At 40.0% G+C, this 21,321-nt stretch overlaps 1 protein-coding gene across 1 annotated transcript in view; it reads right to left on the bottom strand.

Moving 5' to 3' along the window:
* Window positions 1–21,321, bottom strand: part of Ctnna2 (catenin alpha 2) — a 1,084,017-nt gene that overhangs the window by 1,021,005 nt on the left and 41,691 nt on the right. The window contains exon 2 of the mRNA XM_032906324.1: window positions 2,326–2,427. Within this exon, the coding sequence (XP_032762215.1) occupies window positions 2,326–2,359 (34 nt within the window). The 5' untranslated portion in view covers window positions 2,360–2,427. The remainder of the gene's footprint in view (window positions 1–2,325; window positions 2,428–21,321) is intronic.

The raw sequence follows: 21,321 nt of genomic DNA, 5'->3' as shown, positions 1-21,321 counted from the left end.
GAGAATATAAGTGCTATTCGCAAATTTGTTATCTTTAAAATAATTATCTTTCTACTTCATCTAAATAAGAAATTGAGATAAATCATAAACTTAAATGTAAAAAACATGAAAACTTCAGAGTAATTAATATTCCTATACCAGAAGACAAATAAATAAAGAAAAAATAGTGAAATATCTTGTAAATAGGAGGGTCAAAATAACTTAAAGTATACAATGGCAGGCTATCCACTGGAAAAGATATTGTTGAATCTTATAAAACTAGCAATGATGTTTTGAAAAAAGATAATGAAATTATACATGTTAATGAGAAAAGAGAAAAAAGGAAATTTAAACAGGAGACAGAAACACAAAATAATTAATCAGTTATTCACTTCCATCCTGGAGCTAGTAAAAAGTTACTGCACAACTCTGGAAGAGCCTATGGTTAGCAGTTATTAGCTGTTATTCAAAGGCTGGACACAGTGCTCACTGTTCCACACAAGACATTCCACATGGCACACCGGGAAGGGAAGATGACCCATCACTGAAGGTGGTGACACATATGTACTGTGTAGTCTTTCAAATATTCATTTAACATTTATTCCACTAGTTACTTTCCTCTTTGCTGTCACAAAACACCTGAACTTAAGGAAAGTTTAATCTGGACTCCTGGGTCACAGCCAGGAACTTGAGTTTGCTGTCTTCGTTCTGGTTTTATTGCTGTGAAGACCTCAGCAACTCTCCTACAGGAAAACACTTAACTGAGGCTGGCTTACGGTTTCAGAGGTTCAGTCCATTGTCCTCGTGGTGGGACGCAGGACAGCATGAAGGCAGACATGGCGCTGGAAAAGGAGCTGGAGGCTTTACATCTTGAATTGTAGGCTGCCAAAGGAGACTGCAAGCCAAGTGGGAGGAGCTTGAAGATGTGAAAAGTCAAAGCCTGCTCTCACAGTGGCACACTTCCTCCAACAATGCCGCACCTATTCCAACAAGGTTGTACCTCCTAATAGCATCAATTCCCTACTGGCCTAACATTCGAACAGCTGAGTCTGTGGGGACCATTTCTAGTCAAACCACCAAGATAATCACTTGCATCTGCGGTCTGGAAGCAGATAAAGGATGCTGGACTCTGCTCCCTCCTCCTTTTTCTCTTCTTACTCAATCTGAGACTCTAAGTGCTACCCACATACAGGCTTGGTCTTTCTTCCTCACTTAAAACTCTTTGACAGAAAAAAAAATCCTAACTGAGTGTCCAGGGGTGTATTTTCTAAGTGATTCCAAATGCAGTTAAGTCAACAGTTGAGTTGAACCATCCAAACAACTGAATATGTGGAAATTTATCACGTAAACATATTAGGAGTCTGGAGATAGCTCAGTGCGTAACAATGTGTACTGCACTTGTGTGCATATAGACACACGTGTTTACACTTAACTAAATGGAAAAACAAATATTTAAAAGAAAATAGTATTAGTAGAAAAGAACATAATCACCGTCAGAAACATAGAAACCGTCCTTTAAAACAGCAAACGTATCCAGCTTTGAGTGATGGCATGAAGCAAAATTGCCATAAACACATTATAAGCCCTCCTGAGCAGGTGACACCTTTAAATGCCACTTCCCGCTGCACATGTGACCTAAGTGAATTGGGTGATTACATGGGGAGGAAAATACTTTACTTTAAACCTCCAAAGTAATCAGTATTTTAAAATAAAACATACATTCTCTGTAACAATTTAGAATTAATAAAGATACATTTTCTGCAAATAACATTGTTATCTTCCTTAATTGTTAATTACTTATTATTTATACCACATATTAATAGCATACATTAATGAGGTTTTCCATGATCTTCTTTGTCATTTGTCTTAGTTAGGGCTTCTATTGCTATGCTAAACAGCATGATTAAAAGCAACTTGGGAAGAAGAGAGTTTATTTTCGATTACAGTTCCTCATCAAAATGCATCACTGAAGGGAGTCAGGGAAGGAACTCATTCAAACAGAGCAGGAAACTAGGGGCAGGAGATGATGCAGATACGGAAGCCAAGAAGCAATGCTGCTTACCGGCTTGTTTCTCAGAACTGTTCAGCTTGCTTTCTTACAGCAAGGACCCCTTGCCCAGGGGTGACAAGGGTCCACTTTGGGATGAGTCCATGCCTATCCATGTCAATCACTAATCAAGAAAGTGCAAGACAGGCTTGCCCATAGGACAGTCTGGTGGGAGCATTTACTCAATGAAGGGTACTTCTTCCCAAATGCTTATATCAAGTTGACATACAATTAGCTAGCACACCACTTTTCTAGCCAGATCATTTTTATTATTTTATTTAGATTTTATTTTTATTTACCTGTATATGTGTAGCTTGAGTGAATATCTGTCATAATAAAATCTCCTGGCACTGGAGCTATGAGCTTCCTGACTTGAATGCTAACAATTGTTCTCACGGCCTCTGCAAAAACAAATATGCTTAACTAGTACGTCATCCTTCAGTCCCAAGCCTGACACAAACTGTACTAGTCTCTCAAGAGTTACACAGTTCCAAATTACTACTAGCATTGTAAAATTTCACCAAATTCCATGTATACATGAGAATCATATCTGAATCTTAGGTGATAAAAATATGAATTTTAACCATATGTGTGTTCATAAATCATAAGTAAGTTTTGTATAACTAATACTTTGAAATTTTATAATACTGTCATTGTTTCAATAAATGAAGGAGGCATGAAAAACTCTGAAGCCTGTCATGGGTGATAGGTAATAAAAACATGAATGTATAATTTTCCAAGTCCAATTATAAGATCTTTTAGATTGGCATGAAAACTTTATACTATCTAACACACATAAATCAAGTGAACTATGGTTCTCCCCTAAAAATTGCATATTGAACTTCACAGAGAACAAAGAATAATATAACACAATGGTACAAGCTTAAAGAGAGAACCACGTGAGGTTGTGGTAGCTGACTTCCACACTCTCATTCTCAGGGGCGTGGGTACGGTGTTCATACTAAACTGAAAATTGCATTACCAACACTCAATGGGTGTTTATTTTTATAAATGCCACATAACAAAGTAATCGACTTTGGAAAACAATCTCTAGACTTCTTCATTTATGTCTCAAATAATGCAATTTATATTTAAAATCTGAATAAACAAAAAGTGTGCATGTGTGTGTGTGCGTGTGTGTGCACGTGTGTGTGTATGGTACGTGCATGCATGCATTGCCTGCAGAGGGCATACAGGACATCAGATGCCCTGGAGCTGAAGCTACTAGCTATTATGTGTGGCAGTGTGGGGGCTGGGACCAAAACTCAGGCAATCTCCACATACCATACACACTCTTAATTGCTGAGTTAACACTCAGACCTCTACATTTTATTTAAAAGCAGTGTTAGATGAACAGGGCATTTACATGAACTGCATAAATAACTAGGAGTTTTACAATAGACTCATTGCTCAGTGGAGATATGGGTTCAAGGTTTAGGAGAACACTACCCTAAAATTGCATGATACCATCTATCGATAAACTTACATAGTTGCTAAACTTAATTTTAAATGCACTAATACTTAATCTTCCGAACAATGTGAGACCCAACCAAAGTAAAACTAAAGAAGGTATTTTACTCGCTTTTGTAATTTGTAAATGAATAATGCAAAATGCATTCTCTAATAAGAGGTATATAAGCTGGAAAGAATCCAGATGCCCTTCAACAATGGATACAGAAAATGTGGTACATCTACACACTCAGCTATCAAAAACAACGACTTTATGAAATTCATAGGCAAATAGATGGAACTGGAAAATATCATCCTGAGTGAGGTAACCCAATCACAGAAAAACACATATGGTATGCACTCATTGATAAGTGGATATTAGCCCAAATGCTTGAATTACCCTAGATGCACAGAACACATGAAACTCAAGAAGGATGACCAAAATGCGAATGCTTCACTCCTTCTTTAAAAGGGGAACAAGAATACCTTTGGCAGGGAATAGGGAGGCAAAGTTTAGAACAGAGGCAGAAGGAACACCCATTCAGAGCCTGCCCCACATGTGGCCCATGCATATACAGCCACCAAACTAGATAAGATGGATGAAGCAAAGAAGTGCAGGCCGACAGGAACCGGATGTAGATCGCTCCTGAGAGACACAGCCAGAATACAGCAAATACAGAGGCGAATGCCATCATTAAACCACTGAACTGAGAACAGGACCCCCGTTGAAGGAATCAGAGAAAGAACTGGAAGAGCTTGAAGGGGCTTGAGACCCCATATAAACAACAATGCCAAGCAACCAGAGCTTCCAGGGACTAAGTCACTACCTAAAGACTATACATGGACTGACCCTTGACTCTGACCTCATAGGTAGCAATGAATATCCTAGTAAGAGCACCAGTTGAAGGGGAAGCCCTTGGTCCTGCTAAGACTGAACCCCCAGTGAACGTGATTGTTGGGGGGAAGGGCGGTAATGGGGGGAGGATGGGGAGGGGAACATCCATATAGAAGGGGAGGGGGAGGGGGTAGGGGGATGTTGGCCCGGAAACCGGGAAAGGAAATAACAATCGAAATGTAAATAAGAAATACCCAAGTTAATAAAAAAGAAAAAACAAGAGGTATATAAGTAAACTGGGAGGACAGACATAGATTACTTACTCTTCACACTGATCTCCACTGAAGTAATAGTGACAAGAAATGACCTGAGAAAACTATTTCCCAGAGAAGCACAGGTACTCCTTTTGTGAAGGTCTCTGTTCACTTCAGATACTTAGCTGGCTATTAGCAAAGCAAGAGAGCTGGTGACTTCAAAATATCTTCATTGGTGACTTACTGCACTGAGATGGCCACTGCCGATAAACAATGTTCATCACTTGAAAGTGCGGTCAGAGACTAACGGTGACAAACTTCTGTCCTGTCTGGGCTTGATTTTTTTTTTTTTTTTTTTTGGAAAAAAAATAAGAAAAAAGAAAAGTCCAGCTAGTCTCTCCTAAATAAACCCAATATAGAAACCATGTAGTTACACAAAAGAAAGGCTGATGGGATAGTGCAGACCTTACGTGTCAAGCCCCTCACTAGCCTCTTTGTGTTGTCCTCCCTGGGTGCTCACAGCTGTTGGAAATCAGTTGATGGAGGTTCACCAATAGTCAGCTGCCTGGTTAGGTCTTATTTCTACTGCCAGGGTCCAAGCACAGATCTTTTCGTCAACACTGAGGCTTTATCGCTACCGTTCCTATAGACTTTATAGGTTTTTTGTACAAAGACTTTCTGCTATCCTTGTCCATGTCCCTCATGCATATAACTTTCTGGTAACAAGTGTTGATAGCCTAGAGCTGGATAAAGATCACGGCACTGGACACTTGTCACCTCTGAAGATGCAGGGTCCCTGAGAATTATGGAAGCTCCTGTCCCTTCATAGTATGGTTTGATTGGAAAGCAGTCTCTCATACAGAGAGCGGCACATCCTCCCTCAAACAGCATCATTCCAATTAGGTGTATCTGCAAAATATATTCTTTCTATTTTGTTAAACTAGAGCAGCCAGTTATATTCCATCACGAGATTATCTCTGCCAGAAAACATCTGGAAATACCACCATGTATATAGCTTTGAAAATGAAAATCTTCCTTCCAAAGTGTTGGATGGAACTAGACACAATTTAAGAGGGAAACACTGATTTGAAAAATTCTCTTCCAGGGTATGGCATCAATACTTCCCTCTGTTTCTTGATGAAGTAATGTGGTAGATCAATGGCTGAATTGCCTCATAGAAGCTGATTTTTTTCTTTCTTTTTTTTTTTTTTTTGTAAACAACAGACGGATTTGGGCCATGCATCCATACTTCTCAGATAATTGTCTCAGGAGAAAGTGCTAAAAGAACCCACGGCTTATGGTTTTCTAAATATTCCTGGTAGGCAATTCAACAATTTCCAGACCATGGAGCAGAAGCCATTCTCCATAATATCAAGTCCTGTCATCATGGAAAACTCCTACTTTGGAGCTTGGGAGATGGCTCAATGGGTGAGGTGCTTTCTGCATGACTATAAGGACCTGAATCCCAGCGCCCCTGTAAGTGCCAGGTACTGCGGCACAGTGCTGCATCCTCACTACTAAGTAATGGAAACAACAGGACCTCTCCCTAGAGCTTACTATCCAGTCAGTCTAGTAAGTCCTGCTCCATGTTCAGTGAAAGACCTTGCCTCAGCAACACACACACACACACACACACACACACACACACACACACACACACACACACACACCAGGAAGAGCATTAGCACATATAACCTCTCATCCTTGCTATGACACAGAAGGATCACATTTGCTGTAGCAACCACATATAACAGCCGGTAGCCATCCTACCCGACTGGGTAGTTTACTATCTCTTTGTATTTGTAAGGCTTCCTGCCCTGTCTGTTTTCTTTTCTAACCATAATATTTCTTTTGATTTTCTACTTTTCTTTTATTAAAAATATTTTAATACAATATACTCTGCCTATTTGTTTTCTAAAATATGAAGGTAAAGAGGAATGGAAGAATTCTGAGTCCACGCTTGAGTTATCAGAAGTCTGAGTTGTTCCTCTGTGAACTTCAGTCTGTGGTGAACCTGCACCACTGAAATAAGTTCAAGCCCACACACTAACCCATTTCCCTCTGGCTTCTGTTTAAAGAGAGCTAGCCGGATTTGGACTGCCTTTAAGTTCTTCCACTTTTCAGGTTGAATTCTTCTGTAGACAGTGTCTTTAAAGAAGTGGACTCTTGAGAACAAACACTGACGCTTGTTAGCCATATTTACGGAGACTCCCAGCTTAGGAAAGAGTACTTGGTAAATAGGAGTACGTGAAACAGTATGTTCTTACTAACACCGAGCTAATGTCACGCTGTGCTTCACAGTGTGTACACGTTCATGCATGTGACTGTGTATGCACGTACATGTGAACACAGGTGTGTGTGTGTGTGTGTGTGTGTGTGTGTGTGTGTGTGTGTGTGTGCAGATGTGGAGTTTAGAAGACTACTTATGGTAGATGACTTTACTTCCGTCCGGTGGGTCCCAAGACTGAACTGACACTGTCAGTCTTGGCAGCAAACACCTTTCCAATCTCAGCCATCCTGCCATCTGGCCATCATGCATCTTACTCTTGTACATCTGACACTTTTTTCTAAAAATCAAATCTGTAGTTTCTGGAGTTAGTATTGTTAAATGTTTTAAGGAATGCAAAAAAAACAAAAACAAAAACAAAAACAAAACCCCACTAGTCCAATGATTTCTCAAGAGATAGAAAACAGAAATAAAAGACAAATGAATGTGTTCTGTGGTGTGTAGATCAAGAGAAAAAGTGCAATAAAATTTCCTTGCTTCATATTTAATTATCATAGAAATAATGAGCCATATGTGAAACATTCCACCACGGAAGCCAGCAAGCTACTTGGCCACAGAATTGGGAACATACTTTTAGTGGACACTTTTATACTTATAAAGTGTCTCTATTATAAAGATGGCGATGCAAGTCAGAGGCTTTTACAGCCCATGTGAGCCCAGATTTTACCTTGTATCTTTAAAAGTTTAATTAAACTTTTAATTTGTGTGTGTGTGTGTGTGTGTGTATGTGTGTTTGTTTGTGTGTATTTGTAACCACATATACCCAAAGTCAAGAAGAAAATACAGGATCATCTGGAAATGAAGCTACAGGAGGTAGTGAGTCATTTGAAATGGCTATGGCCACAGAACTCAGCCTCGTCAAGAGGAGGACAAATTCTCACCCACTGAACCACCTTTTCATCCCCATATTTTAACCTTAAACTTGAGTCACTAAAGGTGGCCAAAAGACATGCCAGGTACACGTCGCTTCACGCAAATCTGCATCCCTTTCCTCCACATCCTTGCTCTCAAATATATTTAGCCTTCACATTTCCCTTGAAAATGATCAGAGGCAGAAGCTCAATAGAAAATCTAAAAGGATCAGAGCAGAGATGTTTTGGCTGCAGCTGGAGATACCCAAGTCTCAGTGCCCCTCCCTTCCCCACTGTGTTTCCAGGAATCCCTAGAGTTTGGTTGAATACAGTCAGAGGACCATCTGCTTTACATCAAGTCATCCCATAAAATTAATGTGGAAGGAAGCCAAGTTTAAAAATGTGAAGAATTAAACATCAATACAAAAGATTTATTATAATTCAATAGAACCGCATGAAAACTCATCGGGTTAGCTTATGATTAATCACAAAATCAATGAGGCTGAAAATGTGCAGCCTGAGTGATTGAAGAGGCAGGACCTCAGAGTGTGGGCAAGGGTCTGTAGTGAATTATGACATAGCAGAATGGGAGATGCTCTCCAAATAAGACGGGAAGGACAGTAGAGTATGGAGGTGAGCGAATTAACAGGAGCAAGACGCTGACAAACAAGAAAGAAGATCTCACAGCATCGAATGTGGGTAACTTGACTAAGCTCAAAGAGGAGCCTGGGAGGCTCAGATGGGTGAAACCAAATGCAGACATCTGTCAGGGCCAGGTCACTTCAAGTTAATGAGCTCTGGTTTATCCTGTAGGCCACAGCGAATGACCAAAGCTTCTGAGCAAGGTAGTTATATGATCAAAGTTGTTCGGGGATTTGATTCAGAGAGAGGTATGAATATATTCTAGAAAAGGAAGACAGTAGAAGAAAAGATCACTTAGGATATCTGCCTATTTGCTGACATTCACAAAAACAATAAAAAAGATAGGGGTAGATTGATTATCAATAAGCAGTCGCTGAACGGATTTAGAAAATACCTGTCACTGCAGATATTTGAAAATATTCTGGTTACCTACTCCGGATCTTGCAAAGCAGTTAAGGATCTCAAAAGATAATTGAACCACGTGACTTCTAATGATCTCTTCTTAATCTGATATTCAATATAATACACGTGCCAGGAAAATAAAATCTTTAAATTACTAAATTTAGAGGTTGTCATGGGAGTCATTACAAGAACATGCTATGATCTCCAAGATAAACCATTCATCTACTATTGAGCATTCCAAAATAGAAATGGAAAATGGGGCTAACATCTAAAACGCTGTAATGGTTAGAGCCCAAATCTAACAGCATGGTGCTATGCAGTTTTCCTTACAACTTATTGAACTTCATTGTTTTACGCTACATATCAAGGAGATGGCTTAGGGTGAGGGGCTTACAAACCTCACACCCTGGTAAGGATCTATTGTCAGTTGATGGCTGCTAGATGGGGGCGCAGCATGTTTCTCCAGGGTACAGCCCATGTACAATGCCCATGCTCCGGTGGAAGGTCCTACACCCATGCACAGCACAAACGGGACTCAAACAAAATAATAGAACACGGAATCAAGAGGGGAAATTTGGGAAGATTTTGACAGGTGCGGAATAAATATGATCAAATAACACTGTACACATGTACCATTCTCAAAGAATAAATACAAATATATTTATGAGAAAAAGAAAATGACTTCAGAGGGGAAAAAACCAGGTTGTCAGTGACACTATAAAATACTGCAGAACAGTTTATCATGTAGTCCTTCCATCCAGCCCCATAGACCAAATAGGATGCAATCTAGGAAAAATAACATCTGCCTATGAATGCAATATGTACACTTTACAGTGCGGATGTGTTATATTTTCTCCCTTGCTGGTCTCCTGGGATCAGGATTATATATATTTTTAATTTTCTTTATAATTCAGAATAGAATGCAACGTACATTTCTTTTTTTTTTTAACAATTCATGTGATTTCTTTTTTTTTTTTATTAACTTGAGTATTTCTTATGTACATTTTGAGTGTTATTCCTTTCCGGTTTCGGGCAAACATCCCCCCCCTCCCCCTTCCTTATGGGTGTTCCCCTCCCACCCTCCCCCATTGCCGCCCTCCCCCCAAAAGTCTAGTTCGCTGGGGGTTCAGTATTAGCAGGACCCAGGGCTTCCCCTTCCACTGGTGCTCTTACTAGCAACGTACATTTCTCTGGAAAGAAAACAGATATGTAATTCATGCCCGATCAGTCCACCATGACTCTTCCCTTATTAAATAAACATAAAATTTTCATGTTAAAATTACAGCTGTGCTATTCTTAAGTGTCCTTCCCTGATTATGCCCCAAGTGAAACTGATAGGCTTTCTTCATCTTTTCCGATTTATTCAAGTGCCTGCGTAATCTGTGGCTCAATTACTCCAACAGTGATCTATAGCCACCACCACCTTCTCTTTTGCTGATTGGATATAATCAGCAAATTCCAGCCTACAGCAAATTCCCAGGCTTAGTCACATTATCCACATTCGATGCTGTGAGATCTTCTTAATATAATATAGTGTAATATAATACAGTAATTTTTATACATTTATCCTAAATAGGCCTACAATAAATATCAAGCATTTCATTCTGAAAAAGCTTTGATGGAGTTTTATATTTATTCTAACAGTCTTAGTCTACCAGACTCTATTTTTTGAAGATATTAGAACTGATGGTATGTTTTGTGTGTGTGTGTGTGTGTGTGTGTGTGTGTGTGTGTGTATTTCGCCTGCATGTGCATGTACATGTGTATATTTCGAGCTGAGTGTCTGAGTAAGGTTATGTCCATGTGCATGTATAACCCACAGAAGGCAGAAGAGGATATTGGGTCTCTGCAGCTAACGTTACAGGTGTTTGTGAGACTCCTAATGCAGGTATTAGGAACCAACCTCAGGTCCTTGAAAGAACAGTACATGTTAATAATTTTATTTATTCACTTTGTATCCCAATATCGGTTCCCTCTTCTCCCAGTCCCCCTTTTACACAGCTCCTGTTGGCCTGTCTCTTCAGCCCTTCTAACAGACATTTTAAAAATGAAATCTCTATGGATTTTATAAACCTCCGTGACACTGGATATAGCTTTAGTAAAGGGCTCACTGAATAAGGAAGGGCATTTTCTGCACAGACACCACCATTAAGCAGCGATAAAAGCCAGATGTTGTTATTGTGGATAGAGAGCTTTCTGAGACAGGGCATCAAAGATTAGGTGGAAAGCACAGCATTGGATGCCTTTTATACCCATGGTTCGTCTCAAAGCGTGGAACTGGTTCTTCAGTGTGTGGCTACCTGCACTGCAGAGCCTCCTGTGTTCATCCTGGCCTAGTCTTCTCACAGCCCAGCATGGTCCCTGAGTCAATTCACCACATTCCCTCGCAGTATTTGTAGCTCATGACTTGCCTGGCAGGCTGCTTTCCCACCATTTGGCAGACATACTGACGTCTTCTTTGCAGTCCAGATGCCATCGCCCTCCATTCCTATCAATCTCCTTGTTCCTGGATGTGTCTTCCAGTTTGTGCTGCCTAACTCCTCTTTTCATCTGACCCTCGGGCTTGTACCTAGTGTTTGCTTTCTTCCTACTCATGAATCTCTGTCCTGGTGCCATCTTCACAGCCCTTGGAAGCCACACCCACCTGTTCTCAAACCACTGCCCTAGCAAAGGCTAAGGTATAGCCAAGGGCCCCAGCCAGCTTTGGCATTACTCTGTCTTTGACTGGCGGGTGTTGCTAAATATCAGATGTGCCTACAATATATAGACTTGCCAGAATAAAGTTCTTAAAAAACACGTTGTCAAAAATAGGAGATAAAATACACCAAGCAAAGACAGGAGTACCAACAATAACATTTTTTTTTTAAAAAAAATAAGATTTAAAAAAAGGACTTCCTGTGAAGCTCGTTTCCCCAGTGTAGAGGAATGCCAGGGCATTGAGGTGGGAATGGGTGGAAGGTGTGGGAGGGGGTGAGAGCATCTTCATAGAAGCAGGGAGAAGGGTGATGGGGTATGAGAGAGGGGAAAAATTGGATAACATTTGAAATGTAAATACATAAAATATCCAAAGAAAATAAAATTTAAAAAGTAAGATTTCATTAAACTAGGCTCCTGAAATCGCAAAGCTCTTGAATCACTAGTAGAGTTCTCTTCATGGAACAAATATCTCTTCAAAGCTCAGATTTTGTCCGTTAGCAAAAAATAAATCTCTCTCTCTCTCTCTCTCTCTCTCTCTCTCTCTCTCTCTCTCTCTCCTCTCTCCTCCCTCCCCCTCCTCCCTCCCTCCTCCCTCCCTCCCTCCCTCCCTCCCTCCCTCTCTCTCTCTCTCTCTCTCTCTCTCCTGACTCTCAAGAAATGACCAAGCAGTTAAAACCACACACCCCTTGCAAAAAACCCAAGTTCAGTTTCCAGCATCGACACTGGACAACTCACAACCCCTTGCAACCTCAGCTCCAGGGGAGTCCGATGCGCCATTCCGCTCCTTTAGAGCACTGCACTCACAGGTACACAGAGGCCTACAGTCGCATAATTAAAAATGAAGTAAAATTATTGGGCTGTAAAAAGGCTCAGCAGTTAAGAGCACTTGCTGCTCTTGCAAAGACTCAAGTGTGGTCCCCAGCACATACATCAGGTGGCTCACAACTGCAGATGCTCACTCTCGGTTTCTGTGGTGACCTGCGAGCATGTGACATGCATACAGACAAGCTTACACACACACACACACACACACACACACACACACACACAAATAAATAAATAATAAATTAAAAAAAATAAATTGAAACAAAACAATCAATTTATTCCTCTATTTTACATTAAAACATCTGCTTTAGTGACCTCATATCCTTCCTGTGTGATAACACATACGCACCAGGGTTCTAGCTCATACTGCTTTCATTTATAATCTAACCAACATTGATCATTTTTTATTTTTTCTAGCACTTCAATAACGTAGGCAAATTATGAGGAAGCAATTATTTTAGTAAGAATTTTAGATTCAGGAAGACTTATAAGAACTCCAAGCAGAATTCTGTTTCAAAATATAGCACAACTTTGAAAGCAGTTCACACCAACACTCTGGGCTCAAGTGAATTGTACACTATCAAGCCAAGCAAGCAAGAAATAATTTCAGGATTGGTTTTCATTTTTTTCTCCAACATATTTGCAGTATTTTTTTATCATCTTCCAATGTTTTCTTTCATTGGAATAACACATTTTGATTGCAGGTTTCTCTGTGCACACAACCGATACTGACAAAATAAAAGTAAAGAAACATTTTATGGGCTGGAGCGATGGCTCAGCAGCAAATAGCATGTGGTGCTCTTGCAAGGAGATTTGAGTTTCGTTCCCAGCACTCTCATTAGGTGGCTCAGTGTAACCCCAGCTCCATGAAATCTTACAGCATCTTCTGGCCTTTGTTTGTACCTGCAAGCATGTGGCATACACACAGACAAGTAGACACATTCAAATCAAAACAAGCTTTTCATTAACGATTTAAATATGTCAGTATTTCATATTTTGGGTTTCTATATGGCAGAATTTAATTTCAAACATTTACCATATTTGGCTTCATTGGAAATAAAAGAACGATTCTAGTTGGTAAATTGGAATTCCCATGTTCATTTAATGAAAACATTCTTCATGCTAACCAAATATTTGTCTGTGAATTACGTAGCTAAATTTAAATAAAGAACCTTTAACACACACACACACACACACACACACACACACACACACACACACACACACACACACACACACCTCCTGTATGAGAAAGATGGTTCCTTGTTGCAGTTTTCCATTCAGAAATTTGGAAAGGTTAGAAGATACAATCTGGATTAGGATACTGGGATGATTGTTTTTTCATGAAGGATTCCATAAAATGTTGGCTGACTCGGAGACTATTTGAAGACCTTTCTGCACAGGAAGCCCCTGGTGATGCTGCTTTTTTGACAGCCTAATAAGTATCTTTTGCATAGTGTCCTATTTGCTGCTTCTCTTAACGATGCTACTACCCTTAGCATTTCCCAAAACCCTGCATAGCTTCCCACTCCATTTTCTGTCAACCATTCTGGGATGCTATTTTACTTACTCATCTTGGACTCTAATTCATCTACCTGTCTCACGGCTTCCCCAGCCCTCACAAGCCTTCTCTCTTCTCTGATGTTTGGCCAGAAAACCTCCTTTATTGCGGCTCCATTTAACTGAGTCCTAAATTCATATCGGCAATAATCTGATGAATATTGTATTCAGAACCAAACCCTAAATGATTTCATTTTAATCACAGCCATGCCTCCTTGTACATAACTTCAAAAGCTAAGCATGAGGAAACCTGCTAATAAATCTCGACTCTTCCTTTCACTCATTCCTTCTATCCTTCAAGCATCAAATGCCAAAGCTGCTATCATTTTTCTAATAAAATTTTACCATATAGCCCGGTCTGCTCTTGAACTAGAGATCCTCCTGCTTTCTCCTCATGAGCACTTCCATTAAAAGCATGCATGAAACCTCGCTTTTTCTCGGAGTGTCCCTCAAATTCTTCCATGAGTTTCTAACTTCCCACTAGTGCATTGTCAGGCTACTGATGTCTTGTTGTCTGTGACAACTAATTCTTTCCTTCTGTCTCTAGACAAGGTCATCAAGATCCTCCTCCAAACTCTTAGTGCTCTCAGTTGCAGTGTTAGCCTGATAAAGTCATTCCCCTCACTACATACTCACACTCCATGCCACACACACACACACACACACACACACACACACACACACACTACTGAATGATTTGCAGTAATATCCAGCTTCTAAATCTAAGAACCTTCCTAGGTCATCTGATGGTAGAAAATGACCAGAGAAAACGCAAACAAAACAGGTTTCATTAAAAACAGTCTAATGCATTGTTTATTATCTCGAATAAAATTATTTTAATTAAATTCATGTTTTTATTTATTATATGTAGGAGGGGTGGCTTGACACAGCACACATTTTGGAAATAGAAGGCAACTTGCAGAAGTTGATTCTCTTCACTGTGTGGATCCTGGAGATGCAACACTGGCTTGGCAGAAAGCACCTTCACCCACTCTGAGCTGTCTAGCATGCCCCAGATAGCTTCATTTAAATAGATACCTGGAGATGAGAGGACCTGCAGGTGGTTAGATGTCAATATTATTAGCATGATGCTAAAACACTACAAAGTTTCCTAGAATTCATACAAAAACAAAATATCATGGATAGCTAAAGTAATCCCACATGGAAAGAACAATGCTGGATATATCACATTTTCTGATCTCAAATTATAGTAGATAGTATAGGTTCTCTCTCTCTCTCTCTCTCTATATATATATATATATATATATATATATATATATATATATATATATATATATATATATATATATATATATAGTGGAATCAAGTAGAGGACCTAGAAATAAATCCACACATTTACAGATATGTAATTTTCAACAATGATAGAAAAAACCAGATGACCGAAAAACAACAACAGACAAAGAAATCCATTCTGCAACAAATGTTGCTAGGAAAAGTGGATATTTAGGTGTAGAAGACTGAAACTCAGTTCATCTCATCCTGCACAAGAAAAATCAATTAAAAATAGAGATCTGCAGGTAAGATCTGCTGCAAGAAACAGGTAAAATACTACACAGTCCCTCTCTAAAAAGGACACTAATAAGTGAAAGAATAAAGGAAAGAATGTCAAGAACTGATTGTTGAGATCACATGAAATGTGTCTGCGCAACAAAGCAGTCAACAGAGTAAAATACTAACTAGCAGAATAGAAGACCAAAAAAGTCTAACTATATACCACACAAGAGTTTGATATCCAGAATACACAAAGAACTTAAAGAATTAAATATCAAATATCAATCATTAAATCAATAAATTGGTCAATGAACTAAATAGGCAATTTTCAAGAGAAGAATTATAAGAGGCTAATAAATATCTGAAAAAGTGTTCATCTTTCTTAGCCAGTAGGTAAACATTCATTAATACTATTTTGAGTTTTCAACCCATCCCATTCAGATTGGCTATCATAATAAACAAAAGTGATAGTGGGGATGGAAACTAACACAGACTCCAGGAAGCTCAGAATAAAGGCAGATATAGTTGCTTACAAAGAGTCAGCACATGTGGCTTGGATCAACAGTCAATCATATATCTGGGTGAAAATTGACCCTTTTTGGGTGGGGCAAGTCTGCTGAATTATCTACTGAGGGATTCTTTGAGAGGAATAGATGCTATCTTTAGTTGTATGTCTACTGAGAACCTCACTAGTTTCTAAAGGACAATTCCAAACCCCTAGCTGTTAGATGATCCTGGCTAACCTCATGAAGTCTCAAATAAATAAAACAAAATTTAAGAGACATGTAAGAGGAATGGGGTATAAAAAGTAGATATTAGAGAGTAGATGGAACACAGAAATTAAAAGGTATTTTATGTAGGCATAAAAGTACCTAACAATATATTCAGCAGAAGTTTGAAAGATGCAAACCTAAGATTTGTAAACCATAGACCTAGGATATACTTGGCATATGCTTTCAGGGCTTTGAGTTATCATACTGCAAAGGTATGTGCACATCATAGAATATAATCAGTGAGATACTCATCAACGGATGAGTGGAAAATGAAAATGTAGAACTTACATACACATACCATGGGATTTTGTTTAGCCATAAAGGAAAATAAAATCATAATATGCAGTAAAATGGATAGAACTAGAAATTGTTGTGTGAGACAAGTCAGATGGAATTGTTATGTCGTATGTCTGAGGAAGACCCTACAATTGCTGTCAAACAAAGGAACTGTATTTGTGTGTGTGTGTGTGTGTGTGTGTGTGTGTGTGTGTGTGTGTGTGTTGGCACTAGGACATGTGTCATGAAAGAGAAGGAATAGATCTGAAGGCAGTGGGGAGAAGAAAGGGAAATGGGAATTTAGTGGAACACAAGTTACCACAGAAGCAGAAATGGAGTGTATTTGGGAGGGGGAGGGACAGCCAGGGGTGCCTAGGAGAAGTAGGCATGACAGGTGGCAGGAGAATGAATAAGAAAGCATATTGACATACATTTAAAAACATCATCACGAAATTCGTTTCCTTTTAATTTTTTGAGATAGCCTCACTATGCAACAGCCCTTAATGGCTTGCGCCTTACTATGTATAGCAGCTTGGCCTCAATGATCCCACAGCTTCTGCCTCCTGAGTACTAGAATAGTACCCTCAAGCCCATTAGCATTACTCTCTATGCAAATGTTTTAAAAACAAAAAAAGTCAACAACAAAAATCTAGGATGCAGTCAGTAAAACTTTCTAGTTCCGGGCAATACACCAGTTTTAGGCATGTTTGGAAGGAGAAAAAAAATGTGAGCACACCATTTTCAGCACCTTTAGCACATAGGACAAAGGTGTTATAAAATAGACTGGTGTAGGGAGGTGTGAATTAAGATCTCTTTTGAGTCATAAAAATCAATGCAAACACGCATGTTCCTGAGACTAGGAGCTCCAAAATAGCTAAGAAACTGTGAGGCCTCCATTTAAAACAAGATTCAGTCACCTCCACCATACTGGCTTGGAAAAACTCTGTCTGTCTCTTCCATTAAAGTGTGAGAGATTATTCATGATGATTAATTTGATTTTTGGAGACTACCTTCCACTGAAGGGAATGGGTGTGCACTACATTTGTAAGTTGCGCAGTAAGAACTTGACTTTGAAACTGACATTTACCATATAAACATCGGTTGAATCCTCAGAAGTATGTGATAAAAATCATAAAACTGGATTTAACAAGGTATTTTTACAGTGCCCTGCCCTTCCGCATTCATTTAAAAACATTTTATATGTATTCTTGAGAATTCCATACAAGGTATAAAGTAAAATACGATCACAACTACTCCCCGTTGCCCCTCAAATCTCCTCAACACCCCAAGCTTCATATCTGCTGGGCATTTTGGTAATACATCAGCTCAAGTTCATGCTGTCTATATGCATATGAATGTGGGGCCATCTGCTGCAGCAGGGAAAGTCTATTTGTAGCCATAATGTCAAAGAATAATTCTCCCTTCCCTAACAACTATCAGTGGCCAACACATCCACAGTGAAGGGTTTGGCCTGGAGACCATCTACCCGACTATGCTGGAAATCTGGCTGGCTTATTCTTGGGCCAGTATTATAGAAATGAGTCTGGAAGTTTTTCCATAGGCTAAAGGTAACACTGCATTTGACCCAGCTACATGACTCCTGGGTACATGCCCACGGGAAATTTGTATCCCACTGTAGAGAAACTTGTTCATCCAAGGGCATTTCTGCTCTATTCATAGTAGCTAGGATATGGAAACAACCTAGTTGTCCATTAAAAGATGAATGGATAGTGAAAAATCTGATGCATATGCACAGCGGGATAGTGCTCACCTGAAAAGAAAACCAAGATCAACGCATGTGCAGCATGCACTTGTACCCTAAGGAGAGCAGCACTCCTTTGTGATGAAGCAATGTGGGGAAACATCCACACCGCAGCATTTGTTTCTGGCTCTGCCCCTTCTGATGCTCTCAAGTCAGAATGGACTCCAGGAAGGTTGCTTGGCAGCAGCCTTCATTAAGTATACAAAGAACAACAATGGCCAGGCCCTATTGCTATAGGCGATGAAACCCACAAGTTAGGCATTTCTAGCAGTGTGTCCTGAAATGACATTGAGTGTGATGGCTTTGAATGACCGAGGCACATTTTAACAAATCACATTTCTTCTAAATAAGAAAACCAAACCGAATACAGCATCAGTACAGTGGTGCACTCCACACAGTATGGTGAGAGGTTGACTTAAATAACAGCAGAAGAGGCAAAGCACTTTAAATGCTTTTTATGAAATATTTAATTTTTACTTTAGAATGGAATTAATTGTTTGCATTAATTAGAACCAACTCCTACTTGCCTACATCCCTTGAGAGTTAATTAAGGTTTCTGGGAGAGAATATGAAGTCATGTTACTAGGATATAGGACTTAACCTATTGGACACGGGTATTGATGTTGTAGTAATGGGATGTAGTCTCAATACTGTCATTACATCATTCCAAAGAGGACAATTCTCAAACAGAGCCAGATATTTTCCCATGAAAGTTAAAAGGATAACACATCATTCTTCACTTATCAGAATGATTTTTTTTACCCTAAGAAGACAAAAACAAGTTTTTTCCTAGAAATTGGAAGACTCCCACCTCTTCCAGACAATTCTGAACCCTAGCATTAGTCATACAAAGTGTGTGTTTTTATATGACTCGGTGTCTCAGTAGACACACTCAGAAGGAAGTGATGTTGAGAATTAGAATCAACATGTCCATGCTGATCATTGGGTGCTTGATTTTCCCAAAACACCAAAATCAAAAAATAATGTCAGCAATATTGTCGAACAACTTTCTTTACTCTGAACCTTCACTGCACTACACCCTGGATGGACACAGTCTCACCATATAAGTACACTTGTGTAAAAGTTAGGCCCAGTTCTGCATCTCAGCCTCATATTTCCAGAAATAAGATTCAGACTCAAAATATATTTACACATTCCTTGGCAATACAGCTAGACTCTACTCTGACTAGATCAAAAATCAGAGTTACACCAATGTATTTTATATTAGTCATCGCTATCGTAACAGGTGTTTTAACCTGATTTCGTTGGGGGGGTCAGTTTATCATTTGTATAAAGGAGGACTACTGATTTCTTTGACTTCATTTTGTATCTTGTCACTTTGCTGAAGCTGTTTTCAGGTGTAGGAGTTCTCCGGTAGAAGTTCTGGGGATATGAATCCTGAGGAAGCTGCCTGCTGTGGCCAGGCAGGAACCCTTGTGGAGCCATTAGGACAACAACCCGACCACAAAACTTTTGATCCAGAACTTATCCTGTTTACAAGAAATGCAAGGATTGGGACTGGAGGAGAGAATGAGAGCCAACCAATAACTGGCCTAACATGAGACCCATCCCATGGACAAGGACCAGTCCCTGACACTATTAATGATTCTCTGTTATGCTTCAGACAGGAGTCTAGCCTGGTTGTCTTCTGAGAGGCTCCACCCAGCGACTGACTCAACAGATGCAGATACCCACAGCCAAACGGTGGGTGGAGCTTGGGACTCTTCTGGAAGCATAGGAGGAAGGATTGCAGCCCCTAAGGGGATAGGAACTCCACAGGAAGACCAACTGAATCAACTAAATTGGACCCCTAGGGCCCTCCAAGACTAAACCACCAATCAGAGAACATACACATGCTGGACCTAGGCCTCCCTGCGCATACGTAGTAGATTTGCAGCTTGGTCTTCATGTGGTTCCTAGAACAACTGGAGCATGAGCTACCCCAAAAGCTGTTGCCTGTCTGTGGGATATGTTCTTCTAGCTGGGCTGCCTTGTCTGGCCTCAGTGGGAGAGGAAATGCCTAGACTTACAAAGACTTGAAGTTCCAGGGTGGAGGGATACCTAGGGAGGCTTCCACTCACTCAGAGGAGAAGGGGAGAGGGGATAGAGGAAGGACTGTGGGAGAAGGTGACCAGAACAGGTGCAGTGAGCAGGATGTAAAGTAAATAAGTTAAAAAAACTTAGATAGCACAATTCTGCCACCCGGTGCACTGGTACCATGCATCTGTCTCCTCACAACTACCTGGGTGGATCCTCTCATGCCTGGCTCTATCCCAGAATTCTCTTGCTTCAGGGATGTTCCACTTCCTGTTTTCTGCCTGAGCCATAGGCCATCAGATTTATTGTTGACAGATGTCACATCCATACAGACATAAGATATTCTCTCTATTCAGATGTTGCTCTGCTAGTGACTTATTACTGACATTTTGAATTTTTATTTTTTTACTTTTGATTTCTTTCTTTCTTTCTTTATTATTTTTGAAACAGGTTCTCTCTCCGTAGCCTTGGCATAGAACTTGCTAGGTAGATCAGGATAACCTCAAGCACACAGATCACAGAGATCCATCTGCCTCTGCCTCTGCCTCTGCCTCTGCCTCTCTGCCTCTCTGCTTCTGCCTCTGCCTCTCTGCCTCTCTGCCTCTCTGCCCTCTGCCCTCTCTGCCCTCTGCCTCTCTGCCTCTGCCTCTGCCTCTGCCTCTGCCTCTGACCTGCCTGCCTCTGCCTCTGCCTCTGCCTCTGCCTCCTGAATGCTAGGATTTAAGGTGTCTGCCATTTATATGCATGGCATATATGAGTGCATAGTGTGCACAAGTGAAAGCCAGAGGAAAACCTGTGGAAGTCAGTTCTCTCCTTCCACCTTTTGTGATCAGTTGATTGAACCCAGGTTGTCTGGCTTGGCAGCAAGCATCTTTACCCACTGAGTGATCTAAACAGCCCTATTGTGGGCATTTATGTATTCTAAAAGAACAATGTCTTAGGAAATAAGTTTCTTCTGCATTCTTTTTTTCTCCTCTCTGATATGCAAACATGCACACACACATGCACACACCCCCACACAACACACTTATACACACAATTTCAGCATTAAATAGGACTACACATTTTAAACAGTTACCTCTAATTTACCTTTAGGTCTTATTTCAAATCAATATTTAGGAAAGGAGTATCAC

This window comes from Rattus rattus, chromosome 6 (assembly GCF_011064425.1).
Source record: "Rattus rattus isolate New Zealand chromosome 6, Rrattus_CSIRO_v1, whole genome shotgun sequence".
Taxonomy (NCBI): Eukaryota; Metazoa; Chordata; class Mammalia; order Rodentia; family Muridae; genus Rattus; species Rattus rattus.
The sequence above is the reverse complement of the archived record's forward strand: the minus strand, read 5'-3'. Positions and strand labels throughout refer to the sequence as shown.